The sequence below is a fragment of the Meles meles genome, chromosome 1, assembly GCF_922984935.1.
Source record: "Meles meles chromosome 1, mMelMel3.1 paternal haplotype, whole genome shotgun sequence".
Taxonomy (NCBI): domain Eukaryota; kingdom Metazoa; phylum Chordata; class Mammalia; order Carnivora; family Mustelidae; genus Meles; species Meles meles.
In genome coordinates this window covers 151,385,066-151,410,759 of record NC_060066.1, presented here as the reverse complement: position 1 = coordinate 151,410,759, position 25,694 = coordinate 151,385,066, and the positions used below count along the sequence as shown (strand labels likewise).

At 37.5% G+C, this 25,694-nt stretch overlaps 1 protein-coding gene and 1 pseudogene across 6 annotated transcripts in view; both read left to right on the top strand.

The window, feature by feature from the left end:
- MIGA1 (mitoguardin 1) overlaps positions 1-25,694 on the top strand; it is a 96,052-nt gene that overhangs the window by 55,408 nt on the left and 14,950 nt on the right. For all 6 annotated transcript variants that reach the window (XM_046020318.1, XM_046020282.1, XM_046020274.1 and 3 more), the window contains one exon: positions 6,634-6,734. In XM_046020318.1, coding sequence (XP_045876274.1) covers positions 6,634-6,734 — 101 coding nt within the window. The remainder of the gene's footprint in view (positions 1-6,633; positions 6,735-25,694) is intronic.
- Positions 20,145-20,718, top strand: LOC123946996 (annotated as a pseudogene).

Sequence of the window (25,694 nt, the reverse complement as noted above, 5' to 3'; positions counted from 1 at the left end):
CAAAAGGAAAAATTTATGTGTTGGAGAAGATACAGAAGGAACCAAAGTCTTGAAAAGAATGCATATGCAATAGTAATAGCTGTGAAAAATTATTTAGCACTTACTATATACTAAGTACTACGCTTCCATAAATCTCTTATTTAATCCTCATGACAACTATGAAATTGATATCATTATCCCTAGTGTACCTTGATAACAAGTAACAAAACTGGTGATTAGAATTGGGATCCAAGTGCTACCTGATTTGAAAGCCCAAACTTTTACTCATTGCATTTTTACTAAGGTAAGTGGGAGTATAGTGAATAATATAGTATATAACATAGTGTAAGTATAATATATAGTAATATACACACAGTATGATTATAGTATAATACCCATTATACTATATGGCATATAGTGCACATTATATAATATATAATATGGTAGTATATAATAATAGTATAGTATGTAGTATAATATAGCTGAGGGATCTTTTATTAATTAATAAAACTAATTAATAGAAAACAAGATTAGATAGGGTGAACAGAAATTATGGAAAGTTTTGAAAACCAGATGAGGAGCCATTGAAGATTTTGATTGGAAAATGGCTTTTTTGTTTTGTTTAGTTTTTGTTCCAATAAAGCATTCTTGTGGATAATTAGACTATTCCTGCCTAACAGTTACACATAGTAAATATAATAGCCTGTGAAAGCATTTAGCAGAATGCTGTGGGCACTACTATTAGACACTCAAAAAATGTGAGTTGAGTCTGAATCCTGTAAAGGACTTGTAAACTCTGCACCGAGATAAGATATGAGACAGGAATACTCGAACAGTACTGTCTGATAGAAATATAATTTGAGCGACAAATGTAACTTTAAATTTTTCAGTAGGCCCATGAAAAAGTGAAATGAAAGAGGTGAAATTAATTTTAAAAATATTTTTTCTTAAACCTAATTTATATTAATAAGATTTTGTATTTTTTGATACAAAGCCTTCAAAGTCTGTTGCGTATTTTACACTTAACTGCACATCTCAATTCTGACCAGCCACATTTCATGTGCTCAGTAGATTGATGTGGCTAGCACGTACTGTGTAGGACACGACAGCTCCATAGTTTCATAGCATGGAATCTGATGTCAGATGACCTTTTTTGAATCCTGCCATTCCATTTCTTAACTGTGTGAGTGTGTACCATCCCTTAACATTTCTATACATTAGCTTCTTGATATATAAAATGAAAGAAAAAAAAAATAGTAGCTATCTCAAAGGATTAGTGTGAGAATTATGAGATAACGTATGTAAGGCATGTAACTTGGTTTCTGGCAAGTAGTTAGTGCAAAATAAATCTCTTTTGGTTTCATCACACTCTTGTTGTCATTAAATAGCCAGCATTGCTTAGTTTTCCATGTCTTCTTTCTGCAAATAGTTGATTATCCCCACCAAAACATTCCCACTTAAAATTCTAAACCAATCGATCACTAAAAAGCAAAGAAATACGGATAAACCAGGAGGAAAAAGGTGGGAGTGGTATCATCATGGCATTCGAGTCTCCCACAACTACTGGTATTCCATTATGCTTTTATACTTAACAAACTCATTGGATCTTTTGATTTTTTGAACTTAGCATCATTGTAAGTATTTCCTGTATCAGGGAATAAAATTTATGTCCAATAATTTATAGCTTTAATTCCAACACTGCAATAGTTCATTGTCTTTTCTGCTCTCAGCCATTTAGGTGCAAGATATATATAGATACATTGTTTTCTTTCCTTCTGTGTAAACCCTTAAGAGGATAGTGCACAAAACAAAGCATAGTGATTTGTTTCACTCTCTTGTGTAACTATCATGTAGATAAAAAGATAATGGATTGCAGGGGAGCCTGGGTGTCTCGGTGGGTTAAGCATCTAAACTCGAGGTCCTTGGATTGAGCTCTGCATCAGGCTTCCTGCTTGTGGAGAGTCTGCATCTCCCTCTCCCTTTGCCCCTCCCCCATTCATGCTCTCTCTTTTTCTTTCTTTCATTTAAATAAGTAAAGTCTTAAAAAAAAAAAAAACTTTAAAAAATTAAACATTGCCGGGACACCTGGCTGGCTTGGTTAGTGAAGCATGCAACTCTTGATCTCAGATTTGTGAGTTTGAGCCCCACATTGGGTATAGAGACTAATTACAAAATAAAATCTTCGGGTCACTTGGGTGGGTCAGCCAATTAAGTGGCTGCCTTCCACTCAGGTCATGATCCCAGGGTCTTGGGTTTGAGTCTTGCATTGGGCTCCCTACTCAGTAGGGAGTCTGTTTCTCCTTCTCCCTCTGCTGCTCCCCTTGCTTGTGCTCTCTCTGTCAAATAAATAAATAAAATCTTTAAAAAATAAAATAAAATCTTCTATTTATTTTTAAAGAATTTATCTATTTGAGAGAGAGAAGGCTTGTGAGAGAGAGAGAAGGAGTGCATGAGTAGGGGGGAGGGGTAGAGAGAGGGGGAGAAGCAGACTCCCCACTGAGCAGGGAGTCCCACACAGGACTCGATCCCAGGACCCTGGGATCATGATATGAGCCAAAGGCAGAAGCTTAACCGACTGAGCCACGCAGACACCCCAAGATAAAATCTTTTTAAAAAATAAAAATAAGGGTGCCTGGGTGGCTCAGTCGTTAAGCATCTGGCTTTGGCCCAGGTCATGATCCCAGAATCCTGGGATCAAGCTGGGCTCCCTGCTCTGTGGGAGGCCTGCTTTTCCCTCTCCCACTCCCCCTGCTTGTGTTTCCTCTCTCGCTGTCTCTCTCTCTCTCTGTGTCAAATAAATAAATACAATCTTTAAATAAATAAATAAATAAATAAATAAATAAGCAAAACATTGACAACTCCCTAGAAGGTCCCCTTGTACCTGGTTCCAATCAACACCCCTCCCCCATATACCTAAGACTAACCACTCTCCCAACGCTCATAGTAATTACCTCCTGGTTTTTCTTACAGTTTGACCAACTAAATGTAGTCCTGATCACTGTAGTTTAATTTTGCTTGTTTTGAATTTTATGTGAATGAAATCATACATATAATTCTTCACTCAGCATTTGAAATTCATCCTTATTCTTGCATATAGCAGGAATTCATTCACTTTTATTGTTGTATAATATTTCATTGTTTAAATATACCCCAGTTTGTGTATTGTGTGGTAGATGGACAATTACGGTTTTCTTTCTAGTTTGGAGTTGTTATAAGCAGTGTTGTTACTGCCATTCTTTTCCATATATAACTATGTACTTCTTTTTTTTTTTTTTTTAATATTTTATTTTATTTATTTGACAGAGAGAGAGATCACAAGTAGACAGAGAGGCAGGCAGAGAGAGAGGAGGAAGCAGGCTCCCTGCGAAGCAGGGAGCCCGACGCGGGGCTCGATCCCAGGACCCTGAGATCATGACCTGAGCCGAAGGCAGCGGCTTAATCCACTGAGCCACCCAGGCGCCCCTAACTATGTACTTCTGTAACAAGCGCCAAAGGATAGAATTGCTAATCATAGAGAATGCAGTCTTAAACTTTCAGAGATACTGCCAAACTCTCCAAAGTGTTTCTGCTAATTGACATTTATACTAGGGATATGTAAGTTTCCATTGTTGTATACCCTTAACAAAAATAAAAATTGCCATTTTTCCAATTTATATTATTCTGTTAGTGTGTAAAGATAATGTAGTTTTTGCTTTTCTTTCTTTTCTTTTTTTTTTTGCTAAGAAAAATTTGGTAAGATGTTTCTGAAAATAATGACTAACATGAAGCCATTAGTTTTCAGTTTTCCATGCTGTCCCTGTCTTTCAGTACCACAAGCAAGAATTTATACTTTTTAGAATGAGTATTTTATTTTAATTTTTTAAAATTTATTTATTTATTTGACAGAGAGAGACATAGCAAGAGAGGGAACATAAGCAGGGGGAGTGGGAGAGAGAGAGCAGGCTTCCTGCCAATCAGGGAGCCCAATTAGGGCTCAATCCCAGGACCCCGGGATCATGACCTGAGCCAAAGGCACACACTTAATGCCAGAGCCACCCAGGCACCCCTAGAATGAGTATTTTAAATTTTAATTTGATTCATGAAAGCGGGTAGTTAGAGATATTAATCAGTATTCTTTCTTTATGCTTTTTGTTTGCTTATCTAAAAAAACAGATGTATTATTTCTGCTCATAATTTAAGCTGCCATTCCAGGAATCATAACAATTACTGAAATAAGAGGTATGGTCTCTGGTTTCCGAAATTAGATTTAATGAATAAATCTTTCCACCAGTGCCTCTGAGCCATTTTTGCTTGTAAGGTTTTTTTCTCTTCTTCTTCTTTTTTTTTTTTTTTTTTTTTGAGTAAAGTACTAGCTGGTTACTGTTGAGTGAAGTAAAACAGACTTTTAACAGCTCATGGGTAATGCCTGAAAGGTAAAGTGACATAAGATAAATGTCTGTGTTCCACGCTGAAAATAGCAGAAGTCATATGGAACCAAGATTTAACTTAATTGACTCGTAATTTAATCCTGGTTTAAAAGTGGTTTGGCCTAATGAAAATTGTACTGTGATTTCATTTTGCACAATTAATGCTAACAATGGAAAAATAAGAAGGTAAAGTCTTGAAAGTTGTAAATGCCAGTTTCAATTTTGTAAATGATTTATCTCTCAAAGTTTGTGCATTTTTTATAATCACATGTGCACTGAAAGAACATAATGGGTATTTTTCTGGATAATTGAATGTCCAAAAATACCAATCTTACAACTGTTTATAAGCATAAAGCCAATTATGTTGTTTAGTTCTCAAGTTCAATGATAAATTTAAATTTTTAAAAGAAGGTGTGTTTTTGAAAACAGAATAATTTAATTTCTGATTTTTTTCCATTAATAGTCATTTAGTAGTAGAAGTATTTTAAGCTGTGAAGTTAAGTACTTTAAAAGGATTGATGCAACCTTCATCTGGAAACAGTTATAACTTAAACTTGGAAGATAAGTGGTTAACTTGTGAAATGTGGGCCCCCTAAATATAAAGTAGGAAAAAAAATCTGTATGGTTATTTTCAATAACTAATAGGAATGAACTTTGTACCAGTTATGGCTCCTTTGCATTTCTGCTTGGCTTACAGTTTGGAATAAAAATTGGTTGCAAAACTTAAGTTTAAACTAAATAGTTTGCATTAAAAAAAAAACACTCTACATTTCCTTAATAGAATCAAAAATGTCCGTGTTTTGTGGTACTTGAGGATTTTAAATAAGACTTGGAAAATTTCTGGTAAAGGTAATGAACTTTATTTTGGGAAAAATGATGGAATGCAAGTTTGGATGAATGAAAGCCAGAGAGATTCCTGGTTCCTTTTTAAAGAAGATAAAGTATCTGACAAATTTAGCAGATTGAGGATCACTCAATAATATTAGTATATAGTTTGTTCTTTATTTTTTCATACTTGTGATAAATTTTAAAAGATATCAGTTGTTTGCTACAATGTATACACATCTGTAAGCAAGTTCAGTATTTATCCAAAAATTCAATGTTAACAGATTCCTGATGATAGTATGTAAAGATATCGATACCCCATTCAGAATGCTGCATATATTAATATGTTGACTGGCTTGGCATGGCCAGATAAACCATTTGCCAAAGTATTTAAACTTTTACAGCTCCTGTAATCATTGGATGGTTATATTTGACCCTTAAGTAGCCAGAGGAAATATCAAGGTCCTAGCTCTGATTGTTTTTGTTATATATATATAAATATATAAAATGTATATATAAATATAAATAAACATTATACTTACATTTTTATTTATATATTTGAGAGAGAGAGAAAACAAGGAGAGGGAGAAGGTGAGGGCATCCACAGTGGACTCCCTGCTGAGCACGGAGCCTGACTTGGGTTGCCAATGCTAGGACCTGGGATCATGACCTGAGCTGAAACCAGGGGTCAGCTGCTTAACCAGTGGAACCAGCCAGGTGCCCCTAGAGATAGATACCTTCTTGAATTGTTTTAACTGATCAGTTTATCAGAAATGACTGGCTAGACAACATTTTATGTTAATATTCATTTAATATGAATGAACCTACTTGTGCTCATAATTTGGGTAAGGTAACTTGCAACTAATTTGCTCTGTTTCAGAATGTTTTTGTATATGCTGATTTGACAATGTATGGCAGATAATCTAACTCTAGTTATATACCAGTTTAAATTATTACCTGTCTAAAACCTTGTTAAATCTGATACTAAGTTCAATCCCTTTTTAAAGTAAAAGTCTGGGGTGCCTGAGTCGCTCAGTGGGTTAAAGCCTCTGCCTTCGGCTCAGGTCATGGTTCTGGGATCCAGCCTCGCATCTGGCTCTCTGCTCAGCTGGGAGCCTGCTTCCCCCTCTCTCTGTCAAATAAATAAATAAAATCTTTAAAAAAATAAAATAAAGTAAAAGTCTGCTTTATATTACTTTCTCCTCTGCTTGGCAGTGTTTCAGAATCAGTTGAACAATGAATACACTTTGAGAATCTATGAGAGTATGTCCTATTGGTTTGTACTTACTGTTTTTCTTTTAGGTTGCAGTCTAAAGATAGACAGAAAGAAAGAGGGAGGGAGGGAGGAAGGAAGAAAGACCTACTATAGAATGTCAGTGACAAGGAATATCAATTTCTTAACTTTTCTTTTTTTACTTTTAAGATAAAGATACAGATACCACCATGAAGGGGAATATGGATGAATTTGGCTTGCGAGACTCCTTGAGCGTTGCATCAACTGATTCCTTTGCTTCAGCTGCAGAGGTAGGACAGTATGTTCCTAGGGAGAATTTCTCATTCTTTTTCACCCAGAGAGTACAGTTTTGCCACTGTGCTGTAATCTAGTAGCCATTTATATAGTATTTCCTATGGGGTAGATACCATGTTACAATGATGATTGTAACATGAACATGAGTTTGCACAGGAGCTTATAGTCTTTTCAGAGAGGTGAATGTGTAAACACATACTTCAGAGGTACACTGTCATATACTGTGGATTATGGGTAAGGCATATAAGTATCTTAATGGAAAGTAATATCTTACATCAGGACTCTTAAAAAAATGTTTTGAGGGGCGCCTGGGTGGCTCAGTGGGTTGGGCCTCTGCCTCCGGCTCAGGTCATTGATCCCAGGGTCCTGGATCGAGCCCTGCATCGGGCTCTCTGCTCTGCAGGGAGCCTGCTTCTCCTTCTCCCTCTGCTTGCCTCTCTGCCTACTTGTGATCTCTCTGTCTGTCAAATAAATAAATAAAATCTTCAAAAAAATTTTTTTTGATTCCTTAGCTTAGAAGTTATACTTCTAGTTTTTTTGAAGGAGAAGCAGGCTCCCTGCAGAGCAGAGAGCCCGATGCAGGGCTCGATCCAGGACCCTGGGATCAATGACCTGAGCCAGAGGCAGAGGCCCAACCCACTGAGCCACCCAGGCACCCTTAGATATTTTTTTTTAAGATTATTTATTTATTAGAGAACACTTAGTGGAGAGGGGCAGAGGGATGGGGAGAGAGAAACAAGCAGACTCCATGCTGAGCACAGAGCCCCACTTGGGGCTCTGTCTCATGACCCTCAGATGAGAATCTGAGCAGAAACCAAGAGTCAGTCAGTCAACTGATTGTGCCACCAAGGTATTTCTTTCCAGAAGGTGATCAGATTCAAAGATTTATATATAAAAATAATTACAGTGGCATTTTAACAGTAATGAAAACCTGGAAATAGTCTAATGCCAAATTATGGTGCGTACATACTTTGAAATATTGTAGTGCTGAAAACATGTTTCCTTTTTTTTTTTTTTAATATTTATTTATTTAATTGACAGGGAGAGACACAATGAGAGAGGGAACACAAGCAGGGGGAGTGGGAGAGGGAGAAGAAGCAGGCTTCCCGCTGATCAGGGAGCCCGATGTGGGGGTCGATCCCAGGAACCTGGGATCATGACCCGAGCCAAAAGCAGATGCTTAACAACTGAGCCACCCAGGCACCCCATCCATTTATTTTTAATGACACGGGAGTATTTGTTAAATGAAAAGAATAGTATATAAAGCTTTATATAGAGAGTATGGTTGTAATTTTGTGATAAAAAAAACAGAAAAGGGGCGGCTGGGTGGCTCAGTGGGTTAAAACTTCTGTCTTCGGCTTAGGTCACGGTCTCAGGGTCCTGGGATCGAGCCCTGCATCGGGCTCTCTGCTTATCAGGGAGCCTGCTTCTCTTTCTCTGCCTGCCTCTCCACCTACTTGTGATCTCTGTCTGTCAAATAAATAAATAAAATCTTAAAAAACAAAACAAAAAACCCAGAAAAATATGTATGTAGTATATTGTGTAAGTATTTAGGCAGAGGAAAAAAAAGTCTAGATATAAATACACCATTGTGTAACCAATGGTGATCAATGAATTATAAATTTATGGGTTATTTGTTTTCTACTAAGATTTAAATTTTGTATCTAAAGAGAATGCTTATAGCGTGCTCGTCTTTTTATAATTTTTTCTACTTAAAATAACTTTTAAAATCACATATGCCCAATTTTTCTTAGGATAACGTTATTTTTAGGGTAAATTTTGGATATTAATGCTTTTTTCATATAAGTAGTATCACACATCTGCAATTCATGCTGTAGTGTAGAAAGCTTTAATATTCCAATACCTTGTACCCTAAGCCTTGATTTCTGCTTTTTTAATTTTAATTTTATTACTTTAAAAAAAAATTATTAGAGGGAGTGCAAGAGAGAGAGTGTGGTGGAGAGCAGAGGGAGAGAAAATTACAGGCCAGCTCCATGCTGAGTGTAGAGCCCTGTGTGGGGTTCCATCCCAGGACCCTGAGATCATGACCCAAGCCAAAATCAAGAAGCCGATGATCAACCAACTGAGCCACCCAGGCACCCACTGCCTTTTTTAAAGCTGTACTGATCATAATCTTTAATCTTCTCAAGATTTTTCTTTATATGTATATGTATATTTTTGTTGTTGCTTACAGTAGCATCTTCTGAATCGTTTGCATTTTCCCTTATATTTTTATATTTGTAAGTTTGCAATAGATAAAATATTTTACAGAAAAGATGTTCTCTTCCCTTTTACTATTTGATACAGACAGCTTTACCTTTCTGTTCTTTTATAACATTTTTTCCCAGCTTTATTGAGATATAATTGATATATCGTGTATAAATTTAAGGTGTGCGATGTGATAATTTGCTGCATATATATAGTGAATAATTACCATAGTAAGATTAATTAATATGTCCATCACCTCACAGGATTATGCATATATGGAGGGGCTGAGAATGTTCAATATTTACTCTCTCAGCAACTTTCAAGTATGTAATACAGTACTGTTAACTATAGTTGCCATGCTATGCCATAGATACCCAGGATTTCTTCATCTTCTTACTGGAAGCTTGTACCCTTTGACCAACATCTCCCCACTTCCCTTACTCAGCCTCTGGCAACTGCCATTCTACTCTCTGTTTCTATGGATTTAGCTTTTTCAAAAAGATTTCACATGTGAAATCTGTATTTGTCTTTCTCTGACTTACTTCACTTAGCATAATGCCTTTGAGGTCCATCTGTATTGTTGCAAATGACAGGATTTCCTTCTTTATCATAGGTGAATAATATACACACACCCCCACATATTCATACACACACACACACCCATATACACACTACATCTTCTTTATATGTTTATTTGTTATTGGACTTTTAGGTTATTTCCATATATTGGCTATTGAGAATAATGCTGCAGTGAACATGGCATATCTCACAATAGTGACTTCGTTTCCTTTGGATATGTACCCACCAGTGGGATTGCTCAGATGATATGGTAGTTCTGTTTTAATTTTTGAGCAACTTCTGTATTGTTTTCCATAGTAGCTATACCAGTTTATATTTCTACTAACAGTACACCAGAGTTCCCTATTATACTTGTCTAGGCCAGTATTTGTTATTTCTTGTCTTTTTGATGATAGCCCATTCTGATAGATGTGAGGTGAAATCTCATTGTGGTTTTGATTTGTATTTCCTTAATTAGTGATGTTGAGCACATTTTCATGTACCTGTTGGCTATTTGTGTCTTGTTTTGAAAAATGTCTACTCAGGTCCTCTGTCCATTTTTTTAATTGGATTTTTCTATTATTCAGTTCTGTGGGTTCCTTATATATTTTGGATATTAACTCCTTATCAAATAGATAGTTTACAGATATTTTCTCCCATTCAGTAAGTTACCTTTTCATTTTGCTGATTGTTTCTTTTGCTCGACAGAAAATTTTCAGTTTGATGTAGTTCCGCTTATTTTTGCTTTTATTGCTTGTGATTTGGTGTTCTATCCAAAATATCATTGTCAAGACCAGTGTCAAAGAGCTTTTCCCTGTTATCTTTTAGCAGATACATGGTTTCAGGTTTTATGTTTAAGTCTTTTTCTTTTTTTTTTTTTAAGTAGGCTCCATGCCCAGTGTGGAGCCCCGTGTGGGGCTGAACTCACAACCCTGAAATCAAGACCTGACCTGAGATGAAGGGTGGGAGGCTTACCCAGTTGAGCCACCCAGGCACTCCTTACTTTTAAGTCTTTAGTTCATTTCAAGCTAATTTTCTGAGTGGTGTAAGATAGGTGTTCAATTCATTCTTCTGCATGTGATTATCCAATTATCCCATCATTGTTTATTGAAGACTGTTGTTTTCTCATCAAGTATTCTTGGGTCTCTTGTAAAATATTGGTTGGCCTAATATGCAAGGGTTTATTTTTAGGCTCTATTTTGATTCTGTTATGCTGTTTTATGTGCCTGTTTTTATGCCAGTACTATACTGTGTAATTACTGCAGCTTTGTAGTGTAGTTTGAAACTGGAAAGTGTGATGCCTCCAGTATTGTTCTTTCTCAGGATCACTTTGGCTCCTTGGGATCTTTTGTGGTTCCACAAAAATTTTAAGATCGTTTTTTCTATTTCTGTGAAGAATGCCACTGGAATTTTGATAGGGATCACAACAAATCTAAAATGGCTTTATGGATTTTAACAATATTAAATCTTTAGATCCATGAACATGAAGATACTTCAATTTCATGTGAAAAGATAGTTTTCACTTATTTATTCACTTCAGTTTCTTCATCAAAGTTTTCAGTGTACAGATTTTCACCTCCTGGGTTAAATTTTTTAAAAAGATTGTATTTATTTATTTGACAGAGCATAAGCAGGGGGAGCAGCAGAGGGAGAGGGACAAGCAGGCTCCCCACTGAGCAAGGAGTGAGGGGCTCCCAGACATTAGGATCATGATTCAAGGTGAAGGCAGATGCTAATTAAGCCACCCAGCACCCCTCCTTGGTTAAATTTGTTCCTAAGTATTTTATTCTTTTTATTACTTTATAATAGGGTTGTTAATTTCTCCCTCTCTCTAAAATATTACCTCCAGTAGACATACAGTGTTATATTAGTTTCAGGTATACAATATAGTGATTCAACAATTTTATACATTTGGACCATTTTGTTTTCATTTTCATTTTTCTCCATATATTTTTTTATTTCGTTTTTAGTTCCTTAGTTGACCCATTGTTTAGTAGCATGTTACTTTACCTCTGCGTATATTTGTGTTGTTTCTGTATTTTTTCTTTCTTTTTCTAGATTTTTAAAAATTTTTATTTAATTTATTTTTTTCCTAGTTTTTTTTTTTTTAAAGATTTTATTTATTTGACAGCGAAAGAGAGATCACAAACAGGAAGAGCAGTGGGCAGAGAGAGAGGGCGGAAGCAGCCTCCCTGCTGAGCAGAGAGCCCGATGTGGGTCTCAATCCCAGGACCCCAAGATCATGACCTGAGCCAAAGGCAGAGGCTTACCCCACTGAGCCACCCAGGCGCCCCTTCCTAGATCTTTTTCTTATTGTTGATTTCTAGTTTCAGAACATTGTGGCTGGAAAAAATGTATGTTATGACTTTGATTTTTTAAAATTTGTTGAAACAGGCTTGTTTTGTGACCTAATATGTAATCTATTCTGGAGAATGTTCATATGTACTTGGAAAGAATATACATTCTTCTGTTTTAGGATAGAACATTCTGAATATATCTGTTAGATCCATCTTTTCCAATGTGTCATTGAAAGTCACTGTTTCCTTGTTTACTTTTTGGATCATCTATCCATTGATGTAAGTGGAGTGTTAAAGTTCCCTACTATTATTGTATTTCTATTGATCACTTCATTTATATTTGTTATTAGCTGCTTTTTGTATCTGGGTGCTCCCGTGTTGGGTGCATAAAAATTTACTATTGTTTTATCTTCTTTTTGAATTGTTCCCTTTATGATTATATAGTGTCTTTCTTTTTCTCTTCTAACAATCTTTGTTTTTAAAGTCTATTTCATTGGGGTGCCTGGGTAGCACAATCGGTAAAGCATGACTCTTGCTTTTACCTCAGGTCCTGATCTCAGGATCATGAGATTGAAACTACCTCTTGGCCTCCATGCTCAGCACAGAGTCTGTTTGAGATTCTCATTCCCTCTCTTCCCCTTCTGCTCATGCTTTCTCTCTTTCTCTCTCTCTCTCTCTCTCAAATAAATAAATAATTCTTTTAGGGCACCTGGGTGGCTTAGTGGGTTAAAGCCTCTGCCTTTGGCTCAGGTCCTGATCCCAGGGTCCTGAGATCGAGCCCCACATGGGGCTCTCTGCTCAGCAGGAAGCCTGCTTCCCCCCTCTCTCTGCCTGCCTCTCTGCCTACTTGTGATTTCTCTGTCTGTCAAATAAATAAATAAAAAAATCTTAAAAACTTATATTAAAAAATAATAATAAAATAAATAATTCTTTTAAAGTCCATTTTGTCTGGGGCACCTGACTGGCTCAGTCAGTAGAGCATATGATTCTTGATTCAAGGGTCATGAGTTCAAGCCCCACTTTGGGCTTAGAACTTACTCTAAAAAAAATAGAGTCAGTTTTGTCCCGTGGAAGTATTGCTGGCTTTTTTCCCCACTGCCCTTTGCATGATAAATAGCTCCTACATCCATTCACTTTTCAACCTGAATGTGTTTTTTTGGTCTGAAATGAGTCTCTTATAGGCAGCATAGAGATGGGTCTTGCTTTTTCATCCATACTGTCACCCTGCGTAAGTGTGTACTTACTGCCATTTTGTTACTTATTTTATGGTTGTTTTGGTAGTACTTCTCTGTTCCTTTCTTCTTTTCGTCTTTTCTCTCACGGATTGCTGGTTTTATGTAGTGATATACTTGGATTCTATTCTCTTTATTTTTTTGCTTATGTATTTCTGGTTTTTAATTTGTAATTACTGTTAGTTTTATAATCACATCTTATGCATATAGTAGTCTATATTAAGTTGATGGTCACTAAAGTTTGAACCCATTCTTGTCTTCCCCTAACATTTTAGGCATAGTGTTATATCATAGGTTATATCCTTTTATTTTGTGAGTCCCTTGACTGATTTTTATAGGCATACCTATTTTTACTGTTTTTGTACTCCCTACTTTTCTTTTCTTTCTTTCTTTTTTTTTTTAGATTTTGTTTATTTATTTGACGGACAGATCACAAGTAGGCAGAGAGGCAGAGAGAGAGAGAGAGGAGGAAGCAGGCTCCCTGCTGAGCAGAGAGCCCGACGCGGGGCTCGATCCCAGGACCCTAAGATCATGACCCAAGCGGAAGGCAGAGGTTTTAACCCACTGAGCCACCCAGGCGCCCCTACTTTTCTTATTCCTGCATATGGTCTTTCCACTCAGAGAGTCCCCTTTAACATTTCTTGTCTAGCTGAATTAGTGGTTATGAATTCTTTTAACTTTTGTTTGTCTGGGAACTCTTTATCTCCTATTCTGAATGATACCCTTACTGGATAGATTATTCTCGGTTCCAGGTTTTTTTTCTTTTTCTTTTTTTTTCCTTCAGCACTTTGAATATATCATGGCACTCCCTCTGGCATGCAGAGTTTCTGGTGAAAAATCAGCTGATAGCTTTATGGGGTTTCCCTTGTATATAACTTTCATTTCCTTTGCTGCTTTAAAAATTCTTTCTTTATCTCTACTTTTTGCCATTTACATTTGCCATTACTGTGTATCTTGGTTTGGGCCTCCTTGAGAAGATCTTATTGTGCCTCCTGGTTCTGGATGTCTGTTTCCTTCCCCAGATTCAGGAAGTTTTCAGCTATTATTTCTTCAAATACATTTATACATTGTCTGCCCCCTTTTTTCTTTCTCCTTCTGGGATCCTTATAATGTAATGTTATTATGCTTCATGGTGTTGCCAAGTTTCCCTTGTCTATTTTCATTTATTTTTATTATTTTTTCTCTCCTATTCAGCTTGATGGCTTTCCATTATTCTGTCTTCCAGGTCATTGATTTGTTCTTCTGCTTCCTCTAGTCTAGTATTTATTCCATCTGCTATATTTTTAGTTTCAGTTACTTAGTTCTTCATCTCTGATTTTTTGTTTTGTTTTGTTTTCTCTTTGTTGAGGGTCTCAGTGAGTTCCTCCATTCTTTTTCAAGTCCAGTGAGTATCTTTATGGCCATACTTTAAATTCTCTTTCAGGCATATTACTTATCTCCATTTTGTTTAGCTCACTTGCTGTGATTTTGTCTTGTTCTTTCATTTGAAATATATTCCTCTGTGTCCTTATTTTGTCTAATTCTCTGCATATATTTTTATATCTAAGTCAGCTTTATCTCCTCCTGCCCTTGAAAATAGTAGGCTTATGAAAAAGAGGTCCAGTATCCTACAGTACAGTGTCCCCTGTCCACTAGAACCTGCTTCAGGGGTGTCTCCTATGTATGTTGCATGTGCCCAGCTAATGTGGCTGAGCCACTGTTACCTTCAGTCCAGTTGTCTGAAGCTGCTCTCTTTGCCTGTTGTGGGCAGGGGGTGGTCCCTGTGTTTTTGGTGGGCCAGTTTCGGGCTGCCTTGGGCTTGAGTTGAGTCAGACCATGCATATGTCAGAGATGCAGTAGCACCGAACTGTAGGGTACTTTCCCTGTGCCCCGAGAATCTTTCACTTTGGGGCAGGTCCTGCAGTCAGACGTGGTGTCTGTCCCCAGTCCACTGCTGGAGCCACATTTGGACTGTTGTAGGTAGTTACTTTTCCTTTTCCCCAGTGATTCCCAGAATCACTTTGGAGTTTTGCCTCTGTCAGGGCTGCTTGCAGACTGCCAGGCTTACTGGATCATTTTTGGATGGGCTCCATTGAAGTGTGTATTGAAGGGGATAGGACCACAGGAGAAATCAGGGGCAGGGGTGGTGTGTTAGCAAGGTTTGTGCAGGTCTGCCATAAGAGGAGACTTGGAGGAAGGCCTAGTTGAAGAGGGTGTGTCTGCAGGAGACCACTGGGGCAGGGTGAACTGTTAACAAGTTATTTGTCAAATAATAGTGCTTCACTGATTATTGGAGGTGTCTGTGTATCTAGGTTGGGTGGGGAAGGGAAATTGTGTTTGCCAGCTCCTTTGTTCCTGGAGAATTCTCCCAAAGATCCCTGTCCTGCCAGCACATATTCTGATATTAGTAAACAAATCTCCCTCCTGTATACCCCAGGCATTTTTCAAATTGCTGCTTCTATGCTATATCTCAGTGGGGCTCTTTGTTGTGGTGCCTCTTTAAGAGTGGGGACTCAGTTTCCTGTCCCTCTGGCTCATACAGAACCAGATTTTTGCTGATTTTTGAAGTTCTAGGTGTTAAGCTCCACCAATTGTAAGAACTTGTAAAATTTGGATCAAAACCTCTGGTTGTCTTACTCTGAAGGTTCAGGTGGCTCAAGTGCTTGGTATAAGGTCTTTTTCTCTTCCCTCTCTGCACTGGTGTTGTCCCTACATCTCATGAACAGCCCTATGGGTCCATTTAGCTCCTGACCACACCTCTGCTCTTCCTACCCACTGTGATGTGGTCCCTTCTCCACATTTAGCTTTGGAGAGTTTGTTCAGCCAGTCTTCAGTCAGTTTTCGGGTTATTTACACTGATGTGAGTAATATTTACTTATATCCCTGGGTTGAAATGAGCTTAGGATCTTCTTACTCTGCCATGTTCCTCTTAATTTCTCTTTATGATTGTTGTGAGTATATAGAAATGCAACTAATTTTTATACATTGCTTTTGTTTCCTGCAACTTTACCAGATTTGTTTATGTTCTATCGGTTTTTTGGTGGTATTTTAAGATTCTTTTTTTTTTTTTTTTTAAGATTTTATTTATTTATTTGACAGACAGAGATCATAGGTAGGCAGAGAGGCAGGCGGAGAGAGGAGAAGGAAGCAGGCTCCCCACAGAGAGCCCGATGCGGGGCTCCATCCCAGGACCCTGAGATCATGACCTGAGCTGAAGGCAGACACTTAACCCACTGAGCCACCCAGGTGCCCCTAAAATTCTTTATATATATGATCATATCATGTGCAGACAGAGACAGTTTTACTTTCTTCTTTCCAATTTGGATGCCTTTTTTTCCTTTGCTTGCCCAATAGCTCTGGCTAGCACTTCAGTGCTATGTTGAATAGGAGTGGTAAGAATGGGCACTCTTATTTTGGTCTTAGAAGAAAAGCTTTCAGTCTTTCACTGTTGAGTATGATACTAACTATGACTCGTCATATATGGCCTTTATTGTATTGAGGTACATTTTTTCTGTGCCAAATTTGAGAGTTTTTAACATAAAAGGATGTTCTATTTTGTCAAATACTTTTTATCTTTCTGTTCTGTAGATACTTTTATCCTAGATGATTTATAAGAATTGCTACTCACTTGGCATTTTTCTGCTGTGAGGGATGATGTATATACCTAATTGCTCCAGTTTCTTTATAATATGCAACTTTAAAAAATATTTTGCCAAGTGTTCATTATACTTACTTTGTTGTTTAAGTTACAGAGGTTTGATAAAAAGACTCATTATGGAAAACAAAATACATGAAAACCACAAGAAGGACTCAGTATTTGAGAAACATCTTAGGAATGCTTCTAGGGTATAAATGTATGATCTTGGAATGTGAATGTTCCAAAATAAGTTCTTTTCTAAGAAATGTTTGTTAAATTATTTTTAATTGCCTTTATTATATGCCAGATACTTAAAGTAGGGAAAACTATTTTAATGAAGAAAGTTATTAAGAAAATAAGATCTGAACTCCTTGGGAAGTTAAACAATTTGTGAAGATTTGTAAGATTTACTCAGAGTTACGAGAAAGATTTCTTCCCTATTTAGATTAAAGAAATCCTGGCATAGGCTTCTTTCTAAGCCAGGTCTGTCATTTGTGAAAGTGATTAACAAGATTTTCCTATATAAGCTTTGCCAAACATTGGTTTGGAACTACAGTCTTTTTTCTCTGAAAAGTCTTTTTTAAATAATAGCTTTACTGAGAAATAGCTCACATGCTATAAAATTCACTTTTTAAAAGTGTACACTTCAGTGGATTTTAGTTGTGTTACCAATAACACATTTCTACTTCCAGAACATTTTTATCACCCCAAGAAGAAACCCCGACCAATTAGTAATCACACTCTGTTCTCTCCTATCCCCCCTCCACCCTAGTACTGATCTACCTCTGTGTCTCTATGGATTTGCCTATTCTGTACATTTCATATAAATAGAATCATACAATATGTACCCTTTTGGTTTGATATTCTTTGACTTAGCATAATATTTTCACGTTCTGAAAGGTCTTTTAAATGTTAGGATACTGCTGCACTTAGTGCTTCTAGCTCTCCCATCTGTTAAAGAGATTGTCATTTAATAGGTAGAAACTAATACTGCAGAGTAATTTTTAGCTGTGGATTCAGTTTTTCTTAGAATTAACATTCTGCAGCATGTGTATGTGTTTAATATATAAATTATAGGATGCTCTTTGAAGAGAAAATATTAGGGGCACCTGGGTGGCTCAGTTTGTTAAGTGTCAAACTTTTTTTTTTTTTTTAAGATTTTAGTTATTTGTTTGAGAGAGAGCGAGCACGCATATGCATGCATGAGCAAGGTGGAGGGGCAGAGGGAAAGGAAGAAGAAGACTTCACACTGAGCAGGGAGCTTGATGAGGGTTCAATCCCAGGACCCTGAGATCATGACCTGAGTTGAAGGCAGACACTTACCAGGCACCCAGGCCTAAGTGTTCAGCTCTTGATTTAGGCTCAGGTCATGATCTCAGGGTCATGAGATTGAACCCCCATTGGCCTCTGCACTGGGCATGGATTTGGCTTGAGATTTTCTCTCCCTCCTTAAAAAAAAAAAGGAGAAAATGTTACTTCTTATAATCCATACACTTATACACTAAATGGAAGCTTGAAAATTTTAAAATTTTTTCTGATCTTCATTTTTTTATAAAATTTATTTGAGAGAAAGTGCAAGAGCACAGGGTGGGGGGGGGGAGAGAGAGAATCTCAAGCAGACTTCCCACTGATCTTGGAGCCAGATGTGGGGCTTGATTCCATGACCCTGAGATTATAATCGTAGCAAAACCAAGAATCTGGCACTCAACTGATTAAGCCACCCAGGCGCCCCTTGAAAAGCTTTTAATACCCACCTCTGACTTGATAGCACTTGTTGATAACAATCCAAAATAATACACTAATTATTTTTTTTTAAAGATTTTATTTATTTATTTGACAGAGAGAGATCACAAGTAGACAGAGAGGCAGGCAGAGAGAGAGAGAGCGAAGCAGGCTCCCCGCGGAGCAGAGAGCCCGATGCGGGACTCGATCCCAGGACCCTGAGATCATGACCTGAGCCGAAGGCAGCGGCTTAACCCACTGAGCCACCCAGGCGCCCAATAATACACTAATTATAATATGCAAAATGACAAGGATAAATATTTATAATAATAATCTGAAAAGGGAGAGCTGTATATGCCATTTAATATTTAATATTTCTATTTCCTGAATTATTTCCTTCCTCTCGGGTCAGTTTTGTCTATGTTGGGTTCTCATTCTTGTACTGATGGTTTCCTTCTCAAATTCAAAAGCTTAATTGGTGACTAGACTAGTTAATATTCTTAGAGTGTGTGGGTTTGCATGTCTTTCCCCATGAACAGGAGACTAACTATACTTGGTTTACTTCTTCCAGGTCTGTTGATCCATAGGCTTTTCTTTAGGATAATGGTCTGGAAATAGCCTAGTAGGCAGGGTACAGCTCCATTAAGAATGAAAAAGGCCTTATTTAGGGGAGGGAGAAGGGACAGAAGGAGAGAGAGAATCCTAAGCAGGCTCCACACCCAGAATACAAAGTCCAATGTGGGGCTCGATCCCACCACTCAAAATCATGATGATCATGACAGACCTGAGCTGAAATCAAGAGTCTGTCGCTTAACTGACTGAGCTACCTGGGTACCCCAAGATAATTTTTAAAGGGAAATGTTATCTGGTTGAAAATTTGTTTTTCTATAAGCTATCCTCCTGTTCAGGGATGAAAGGGAAAGAGCAGGAATTAGAATGTAGGACTACTATAGTTGTTTGGACACAGACTTTCATTTAACCTCCCATTTTTTTCTAAAGATTTTATTTATTTATTTGACAGAGAGAGAGAGATCACAAATAGGCAGAGAGGCAGGCAGAGAGAGAGGAGGAAGAAAGCTCCTTGCTGAGCAGAGAACCCAATGTGGGGCTCGATCCCAAGACCCTGAAATCATGACCTGAGCCGAAGGCAGAAGCTTAACCCACTGGGCCACCCAAGTGCCCCTAACCTCCCATTTTTAATCCCTCTTCTTCACTCCTGTCACATACCTGCCTACTCCAAACCTGGTGTCTTTGAGGCTCTGCTTAGCAAATGTCTCTCCCTTGACTATATCCCCTATTAAATATATTTTAACAGGACTATGGGTTTCCTCATCATTTACATCTGTCCACACTCTTCCATTTGTTTTCTACTTTTTGGAAATTTGTGTGTCTTTCTTTTGCTGTTGTATTGTTCCCACTATTATATTAGTTATCTGTTACTGTATAATAATTACCCAGAACTTACTGTCTTAAGACAAAAGTAAAACTCGGGTGTGGACTTGGGGCTAGGGCTGAAGCTGTGAGGACACCCCAGGCCTCAGGGGCATGTCCTGGGTAGCAGGATTCTGTGCCCTAATTGGGGGGTTAATTCTGGGTGTCCTTGATTTCCTGGGGATTAATATGGGCAGAGGGCATATGTCTTAGCATTAATCTAGTAGTTAGAACCTTCTAAATCCTGGGGGCCCCACACTGGCCTCTAGTGAAGGCTTGAGTGTTTTGGAGGTTATTTTGTTAAAATTCAAGCTTTATAGGATAATTTTTTAGAAGCAAGAATTCAGTTCTAATGGCTAATTCAGGGAACCCTTTGTTTTGGTATTTAATTATGAACCTGCATATATTAGGTAGGGAGTGTCTTTTGGTCTACCAAAAGCAGCTGACCATCTTTCAAAATAAGGGAGTCTTGCTTGGAGAAATTAGCAAGGAGAAGCTCCCGCTCTCGCAAGAATGTTTGTCTGGGCCTCAGGATGGCCAGGGAGGCCATTGAAGTCATCTGTAGTGACAAGAAATGCCCCTTTATCAGTAAGATCTTGTTTGGTATTGTAACCAAGATGAAGATGCCGGGGACCGTTGTCATCGGCCAAGACTACCTTCACAATATCCAGAAGTACAACTGCTTTGAGAAGTGCCGTAAGAATATTTCTGTATACTTGTCCTACTTCCTTGGAGACGTTAAGATCAGTGATGTAGTCACAATGGGCAAGTGTTTGCCCTTGAGCAAACCACGTGCTTTAATGTGCTCAAGGTCAGCTAAGCCACTGGCACCAGGAAGCAGTTCCAAAACTGTGAGACTGGACACTTGCCCAGTCCCCCAAACAAAGTTATTTTCCCATTCAAAAACAACAGTTAACATTTATTATATCATCATTTTTGAAGGTCAGGAATTTGAAAGTGGCTTATGAGGGTGGTCTGGCTTGAGGTTTTTTTGTGAAGTTGTGATCAAGTATATTGGCTGGGGCTATAGTCATATGAAGGTTTGACTGGAGCTGGAGAATCTCTTCCCAAGACAGCTCACTTAAAGCATGTTGGTGCTACCTGTTGTTGGAAGACGTAAGTTGCTTACCACATGGACTTCTCTGTAGGACTGCTTTAGTGTTATCACAACATGGGACCTGGGCTTCCCGCAGAGGAAGTGATACAAGAAGAGTGAGAGCAATGCAGTGACTCTTAATGATCTAGTCTCAGAATTCACACTCATTATTTCTGTAGTATGCTATTGATTACACAGTGGTGCTCTTCAGTGTGGGTTGAGGCATGAGTACCAGAAAGAGAGAGTCATTGAGGGCCATTTTGGGGGGTGGTTATTGAGGATTTATTTCCTTTTTAATTTCTTTTCTTTTAGTGAGATAAGGGAATATAGTCAGCCTGCTTTCTTTAACTGTCAGTCCTATTTGCAATTTTAGGTGGTGGGTTTGAAAGGAAAATGTAAACATGTAAAAAATAATCCATGTTAAAATGGAACAGCCTATTTCATGACCCTATTTTGGGACTTTGGACATATCTTTCATGGTTGTTCAGAGCCTTGAAAAATAGTAAGGCTTTTAAAAATATTACTTCACGTTCAGCAAAGTCATTGCTTGCCAAGGAAGATAAGAACCAACCATGTCCCTCCTGTACCTCATGGAGAATAAGAGACAAGTAATTTAAGATGTTGGAAATCTGCAGCTAAAAAAAAATAAAACTTTTTGGCACATTGCTTCATTTATGGATTTTATCTATTTTGTTTGTTTTTATTGTTGCTGCTCTTAATGACTTGATTTCTTACACGGTCATTTTTATGGTACTTGTGAACCATGGAAGATAACTAAGGAAGTAGAATGATGCTTTGTCTAAACCAATATAATACTACTTTTCTTTTTGAAAATATTAAAATCAGTTTTTGAGAAGTGCCCTTTGCGGGAAGAATAATTTAGAAATAAAGGACATTTCAAGTTTCAGCTAGCAAAAAAGACACAAAAACAAAAAAACCCAGAAACCACCCCAAACCCTTTTTCATGGTAACATGTTTCCATATGCAGGAATTAAATAGTTTTACTGACCTCTGTTTCAAAAATAACATCTCAGGGGCACCTGGGTGGCTCAGTGGGTTAAAGCCTCTGCCTTCAGCTCAGGTCATGATCCCAGGGTCCTGGGATGGAGCCCCACATTGGGCTCTCTGCTCTGCAGGGAGCCTGCTTCCTCCTCTCTCTCTGCCTACTTGTGATCTCTGTCTGTCAAATAAATAAATAAAATCTTAAAAAAAAAATAACATCTCAGCTATCATAAGATGTTAATCTTTCTCTAAAACTTTTAAATGGGTTTTTGGCAGTTTTGTCAAAAAATTCTTCCTATACGATATAGTCTAAAATGAGGAATTTAAGACATCATGTTAGTAGTTTGCTTTTTGCTCTTAAGAAATTAATAATTTAAATAAATGTCTCTGAGTTATCATTGTCTTTTAAGAAGGGTTGATGATAATGCTAGTATCAGATCTTCAGTATGATGTATTTTCACAGCTGCAAGCTTATTTTTAAAAGACTTATTCAGGGGCACCTGCGTGGTTTAGTCCGTTGAGCATCCGGCTCTTGATTTTGGCTCAGGTGATGATCTCATGGGTTGTGGAACCAAGCCACCTCCACCCTCCGATCTGGCTCTTCTCAGCAGGGAGTCTGTTTCAAGATTGTTTCTCTTCCCACCTCCCCTCCAAATACACATGTGTGTGCATGCTGTCTTAAATGATCACTTCAGTGAAACCAGCAATAAGCAAGGTAGACCAATAAACCAAGGCTTGATTCTGGAATCTCTCATTGTTGAATGTATTCGTTTTTTATTAGTATAAATTATTTTAGGTAGAAAGTTTAGTTGGAGTCAAATTTTCCTCCTTAGGATTTTTCCCTACTGGCTGGTGAACATAAATCCTATTTTTTTTGATAGTGGTACAAAACTTTAAACTATTTAATATCTAAAGAATTTCTAAGTTATTTTAAAACATATTAGTTTAAAAAAAAAAAACTCAGAAACCTCAGAAGCGCATTGCCTTTAGCATAATATGTTTCCCTTAAAACGTGAGGGCAGATACTAAAGCAGAGAATATTTATATCAGATACTATCATTTCTGTTTACTTTTTTTTGCCTCTGATATAATGGCTGTATTTATACTATCTTAAATGTTGTTGATGCTTAAACTTCTTTCCTCTTGGGTTTTTGGAGAAGGCTAATAGGAGAGTGTAATTTGATATTTAAGAGTATCAGCTCTGAAATTAATGCCTGGGTTTAAAAATCAGTCATTTGGTTTTGGGACTTGGGGCAAGTTCCTGCTAATCTGAATCTCTGCTTCTCTACCTGTAAAATGGGGATAATAACAGTACCTACTTTATGAATTGTTGTAAAGACTAAGTCAGATTATCAAGTTAACTCATTTAGCACAGCACTGGGTGCATGGGAAGTGCCAAAACTACAGCATGGAAGAAGTACATCCAGAACAGTAGAGTAACAGAGTAAAAATCTCCTCCACGAAAGTAATGAAAACACTGGGAAGAATTGTCAAAAGCAAAATTTTAAGAACTCTGACAATTAATGAAAGACTTATTTCTGAAATTCATGGAGCTTTTTATTTCAAGAAAAATGGCTGAATCTCTGTAAGAGCAGTAAACTTTGTGGATTTTTTTTTTTTTTTTTTAACCTTGTGGATTTTTAACTTGATCTCTTCCCATCCCCCTCTCTTCCACGGTCTTGAAAACTAACAATCTTACAACAGAGGTAACTGCAAAAACGAGGCCTGGCAACCAGTAAAAGAACTTATGATTTTGGAGTTTCACAGATTCTATTTTGACCTATATGGCAGCTCCCTGCGAAGTTCCATTCTCAGGACTTAATCTTTATTTGACCTGATTTGGAGCTTGCGCCAAAGGAAAGTCCATATGGCCTTTGTTGAAAATAATCAGTGGCAATTGTTTAACATTATAGCGACCTGAGGTGGTGATACCAGTGAGGACTAATAAGAAGCTGACCAAACAACTTAAAGGGAAAAATTGAGCAATATATTTTAACAGGGGGCCTTGAAAAACTCCAACATATTCCTGGGAATCTAAAAGGCCACAGGCATGTGCAAGATTGTGATATGTCCAGGAAAAGCCACAGAAGTCCCTGAGCCCTCACTTCTGGCTGCCTTTGATGTTCTGCATAAACAGGGAGTAAAAGTTAAGGCAGAAAAGGGAAAGAATGATTAACTGGAATTTATCAAAAATAAAAACTTCTATGGTTCAAAGGACACCAACAAGAAAGTGAAAAAGCAGTAGATTGGGAGAAATATTTTTAAATCATGTGTCTTATAAATATATCCAAAATATATAATGAATGGTTACAACTCAACAATAATGGACAAATAATGCAATTTAAAAATAGGCAAAGGATTTGAATAAACATTTTTCTAAAGAAGATATGTAGAGGCCAGTAAGGAGATGAAAGATATTCAACATTGTTGTCTTAGAGAAACTAAACCACTTCACACCTGCTAGAGTGGCTATAATGTAAAAAATGGATAATAATAGGCGCATATGGTGGCTCAGGTGATGATCTCAGGGTCCTGGGATTGAGCCCTGTTGGGTTCCTTGCTCAGTGGGGAGTCTGCCTCTCCCCCTGCTTATGCACTTGGGCTCTCTCTCTCTCTCTCTCTCTCTCAAATAAGTCTTTTAAAAATTATTATTGGTGAGGGTGTGAAAAATTTTATCGTTATAAACATCGCTAGTTGGAGTGGAACATAGTGTAGCCTCTTTGCCAAAGTTTGGCAGTAGGGCATGTGAGTGCCTTAGATGGTTAAGCATCAACTCTTGATTTTTGGCTCAGGTCATGATCTCAAGGTTGGGAGATCAATCCCCATGTTGGGCTCCACGCCCTGCTTAAGATTCTCTCTCCCTCCCTCCCAAAACAAAAATTTAAAAACAAAAACAAAACCAAAAAAACGTTAAACATAAAGTAACCATCTGGCCCTTCCTCTTTTAGGTATATACTCAAGAAAATTGAAAACATTAAAAAGTTCTACACAAATGTCCAAAGCAGCCTTATTCATGATAACCAAAAGTGGAAACAATCTAAATGTCTATCAGTTAAGGAAGGGATTAAAAAAAGGAAGTGGTATATCTATACAGTTCGGCCATGAAAAAGAATGAAATACTGATACCAGCTACATCATAGATGAACCTTGAAAACATGCTAAGTGAAAGAAACCAGACACAAAAAGCCATATAGTATTTGTAAACATGAAGTTTCCTGAAGTGGGAAACTCCAGAGCCTGAGAGTAGATTAGTTTCCAGAGGCTAGAGAGAAGGGGAAATGGGGATGACTGATGATGGGTATGGGGGTTCCTGTTGGGGTGATAAAAATATTCTGAAACTAAAAGGTGGTGCTAATTGCAAAACCCAGTGAATATGCTAAAAAAACCTCTGAATTGTATGCTTAAGAGAATGAATTTTATAGTATCTGAATTATATCTCAATAAAGCTATTAAAAATAAAAGATGTGATATATATGTACATATATATACATATACATACATACATACATACAGTGGAATATTACTCAGCCATCAAAAGATGAAATCTTGCCATTTGCAACGGTGTGGAAGTAGAGGGTATTATGCTAAGTGAAATAAGTCAAACAGAGAAAGACAATTTTCATATATTCTCACTTATAGTGGAATTTAGGAAACAAGGCAGAGGATCATAGGGAAGGAGAGGAAAATTAAACAAAACGAAGCCAGAGGGAGACAAACCATAAGACACTCTTAATCTTAGGAAACAAACTGAGGGTTGCTGGAGGGGAAGTGGGTAGAAGGATGGGGTAACTGAG